The sequence below is a fragment of the Sinocyclocheilus grahami genome, unplaced genomic scaffold (genome assembly GCF_001515645.1).
Source record: "Sinocyclocheilus grahami isolate Dianchi unplaced genomic scaffold, SAMN03320097.WGS_v1.1 scaffold116.1, whole genome shotgun sequence".
Lineage (NCBI taxonomy): Eukaryota > Metazoa > Chordata > Actinopteri > Cypriniformes > Cyprinidae > Sinocyclocheilus > Sinocyclocheilus grahami.
The window spans coordinates 1,908,495-1,912,690 of record NW_015505295.1 but is presented as its reverse complement, the minus strand read 5'-3'; the positions used below and the strand labels follow the sequence as shown (position 1 = coordinate 1,912,690).

Genomic DNA, 4,196 nt, shown 5'->3' with positions numbered 1-4,196 from the left:
GTGGGGCTGTTTTTCAGTGGCAGGGACTGAGGGACTCGTCAGCGAAGAAGAAAAGCTTAATGCGCAAAACTATTGAGAAGGCTTAATGAAAACCTAGTCCAGAGCATTTAGAACCTCAGACTGGGCAGAAGGTTCACCTTCCAACAGGACAATGAACCTAAACACACGGCAAGAGTGGCTTATAGACAACTCTGTGACTGTCCTTGAGTGGCCCAGCCACAGCCTGGGATTGAACCCAATCAAATATTTCTGGAGAAACCTGAAAATGTGCATCTGCTCCCATCCAAGCTGACAGAGCTTGAGAGGGGAGGAGAAGAATGGAAGATAATTGCCAAATGCAGATGTGCAAAGCTTGTCGCATCATACCCAAAAAGCCTTGAGGCTGTAAAGGTGCTTCACACACACACAGCATATATTTTGAATATATTTACATGTATATATTTATATTCATATAAATTATATCATATATAAATATATTTAAAAAAGCCTTGAGGCTGTAAAGGTGCTTCACACACACACAGCATATATTTTGAATATATTTACATGTATATATTTATATTCATATAAATTATATCATATATAAATATATTTAAAGGGGTCATATGATGCAATTTCAAGTTTTAATTTCTCATTGCAGTGTTACAAGCTGTTTGTGAATAGATAAGATCCCTGAAGTTGCAAAGACTAAAGTGTCAAAACCAAAGAGATATTCTTTATCAAAGATAAGACTCTGCCACGCCCTCCTAAAACGCCTCGCTCTAACATGCCCCCACATATCTACTTCACTATGTGGAAATATTAGCATAATGCGCCCAAATGTGCACGCAAAGAAAGAAGGCGTGGTTTCAGTAACCATAGTTAGTGTTGAAGCAGCCATGTCAGGGAGACGCTGTGTGTTTTTAGGCGAAAGCAAAAGCACTTTATTTGGCCTTCCGAAAGTAGATGCACTTAGGAATCTTTAAGATTACTTACAACAGAACAGCAATGCATTTTATGGACGACCGTTTCGTGAACCTAGGAGAGGAGGTAATTCTGACTTTGGTATGACAATCTGGTGCTTCTGAATCAGTTACTGTTTTGTTATTAATTTAAGTATTTACTATTGACTGTTCAAATGCGGAGTTTTGCGCATCGTGTGTGTGTGCTGTTACACCAAATACACAAAATAATGATCTTTAAAAGATCTTTTAAAAAGCATCATATGACCCCTTTAATATATAAACGTAACATATTTTTCTTAAATATATACATGCATGTGTGTGTATTTATATATACATAATAAATATACACAGTACACACATATTATGGAAACAAAAACTTTTATTTTGGATGTGATTAATCGCGATTCATCGTTTGACAGCACTAGTACATATCTCTTAAATATTTTCATTTCACAAGTTTACAAGTTTTGCCATAAAAACCCTCATCGCAACATCCCAGTAGATGGGAAAATGACTTTCCAGACAAGTGAAAATCTGTGCGCCTGACTAACAGAAAACTCTCCTGTTAGTCAGGAGAAAAAAACGTACCTTGCCATCAGTGATGTATTTGCAGCTCATTTTAAGGAACTTTTCCGTAAGCGCCTCTTCTTCCTCAGAGGTGGATGACACCACTCTGGCTGGCCGAGGGGGCCCGTGGCCGGGAGTGCTGTGCCTCCGATGGACATCATCTGAATCCTGTCGGGATGAAGTTTGAGTGAGAAACAGCTCAATCAGTGGTAGCCCTCGCCACATCACACTGAATGCTGCACACACACACACACACACACACATCATAACAAGGAGGCTTGGAAATAACAACCCATTAAGGCATAAAGTAGATCCCTTGAGGGCTCTCTGCTGTAAGAAAGCTGACAGGCGGAAACCAGGGAGACCGAGGCAGGTTTCCTAACATGATGCAGCACAGGTTGAGTGACTGTCAGCATCTTTGTGTGTGAAGCGCAGCGTCGCACCACGGCTTTAAAATTCAAATACTTTATTTTCTAAGAGTGTAGGCACACCGGCGGTGCCGTTCGGCGTCTGTCCGCGGCGCCCAGCTACGTCGTGTTATACTTGTAAGAATTGTTCTAGACCAGCGGTTCTCATTTCCAGTCCTCGCGTACCCCCGTTCTGCATATTTTCTCTGACACTCTCTGTCTTTCTGTTGAGTCCAGACATGTCTTACCCCTCCTTTTTCTCCCTCTCTCTCATTCTTATATATACAACGCATTCTCTCTGAATTCCTCCTTCTGTATCCATCTCTCTCTCTTGATATTATGTTTTAAATATGTCTTACTTATATGCGAAGTATGCATGCTTAAATGTATACATTAGCTTCTCTTGTTTTTCTGTCCCCAATAAAGACATGAATGTTAGGGGCTGATGGGACTGAGGGAGGGAGAGCTGTCTGCACTGGAGATATATTCCGGATCATGGACATACAGCACCTAAAAAGCAAGACACGCACAGAATTTATATTTATATCATCTCACAAGCAGACATGTTGTTTGTCATGATCTACATTTCAATTTTCAGTTTAGATCTAGTCAATATAATGCATTTTTGCATTAGAAAATATTCCGTTCATTTCTCAAAGATATAATCTTATTAAGAGGGAGAGAGACTTTTCATAAATGGACTCACTGACTGATAGATCTGTAGTTTTTGTAAAATAAGATAAAATTAATAATGGGATGATAAAGAATGAAAGACTAGGCAGAATAAAATAGCCAACAGTTTCTATGCAAAACATTAGATTTTCATTTGATCACAAAAACTATTTTTGTTTCTAATTGCCACAAAATGCAAAGGTAAACACCACCAACCTATGATAAAATACTGCTGCTATAAATGCAATAGTTTAATATATTTGTAATGGCTCATCAAGATGTTTATGCAAAAGATTGGCTTGCTTTATATACAGTATATATATATCACCTCTTTTGGACTGCTTGGCTCAGGCTTGGTTATATTTTTCTGCTTTTCCCACACCTCTTAAACAACTGTTGTGTACTCTAGGAATAAAACCGATCTAAATCAAACACACGTCGACACATTAAAAAAATATATTAAAAAGCATAAATCAAGGCATATAAAGTGTTTGATCTCGAATAAAACAAAATGATAAATAAAGAGATGAACTGCCATTCACAACTCAGCAATGGAGCTATTTGCTGAACAAACAGAACTTTTATTCTTCTACAAAAGCCACAGTTCTTACCCAGAGGACTATTTCTCAATTTTAAACGGTCCCAGTTCTTACCCTCAGGATCACGATATCTCTGCTTATTAATGTTAAACTGTAGAGTCACCACGATGAATCTGCTACTTAAGGAGGCATTTGAAATTTCAGAGAGGGCATATTTTTCACCTTACCCTTTATTACACTAGACTCTGGGAAAAGCAATTGACTGGAAGAGAGTTCAGCTGGACATAGAGACCATCTACTCTGAAAATTAAAAGACCATACAGTACCTTGCCAGGGACCACAGCGTGAGAGAAGAGTTTGTTGAGCTGGACGAGCTTGTTGGGAGTCGTGTCAAACTTCAACGCAATGCTGTTGAGTGTGTCCCGGGACTCCACCTAGAGTTGAGGCACACAAAAAAAAGTTAGATATTATTTCGTTAGCTTAAAGCAAAAAGTTCTCAAACGAAGACATCAGCTTCTACAGGGCTGACTAAGCATTTGAATCTGTTGGAACAGCAAAACAAGGCCCAAACCAACCAATGCGTTTTATGAGATGTTCACCTGTTATGAATCATCTCAAATTACGTAGCCATATACAACAATACTGGGAAATGTTGAAGTGATTCACATTTGCACATTAAAAATTCACAAGTTTACATGGTTAAAAATAGTAAAAAACAATGTAAATGTAAAACTGTTCGACAAATCTTTCAATTTTGGGATAAGGAAAAAAAATCATTTCTTAAAAGCTATATAGTATTGTAGCGAATCAGCTCATGGGAAATATGAATAATTAACCATAACTAATTATGATTAATTATTAATATTTTAGATCCACTGTAGATATTTAGCTGACCACTCAGGGTCAACCGTCTTGTCAATTCTAAGAACGTTAATTTCCTGGTTAAAGGAAATAACTTTCTTACTGTACAATTCTATAAGTTTGTAACGTAAATCTGCATGATTATTGACTCCGGTTATGAGTAAACAATGAACACGTCAAGTGTGATACAAGTAAGGTTTTATTAACTA

General features: G+C 37.8%; 1 protein-coding gene across 1 annotated transcript in view; it reads right to left on the bottom strand.

Moving 5' to 3' along the window:
- oxr1b (oxidation resistance 1b) overlaps positions 1 to 4,196 on the bottom strand; it is a 63,315-nt gene that overhangs the window by 21,357 nt on the left and 37,762 nt on the right. The window contains exons 5-7 of the mRNA XM_016277876.1: positions 3,453 to 3,560; positions 2,355 to 2,425; positions 1,530 to 1,701 (exon numbers count right to left, since the gene is read on the bottom strand). Of these exons, the coding sequence (XP_016133362.1) occupies positions 1,530 to 1,701; positions 2,355 to 2,425; positions 3,453 to 3,560 (351 nt within the window). The remainder of the gene's footprint in view (positions 1 to 1,529; positions 1,702 to 2,354; positions 2,426 to 3,452; positions 3,561 to 4,196) is intronic.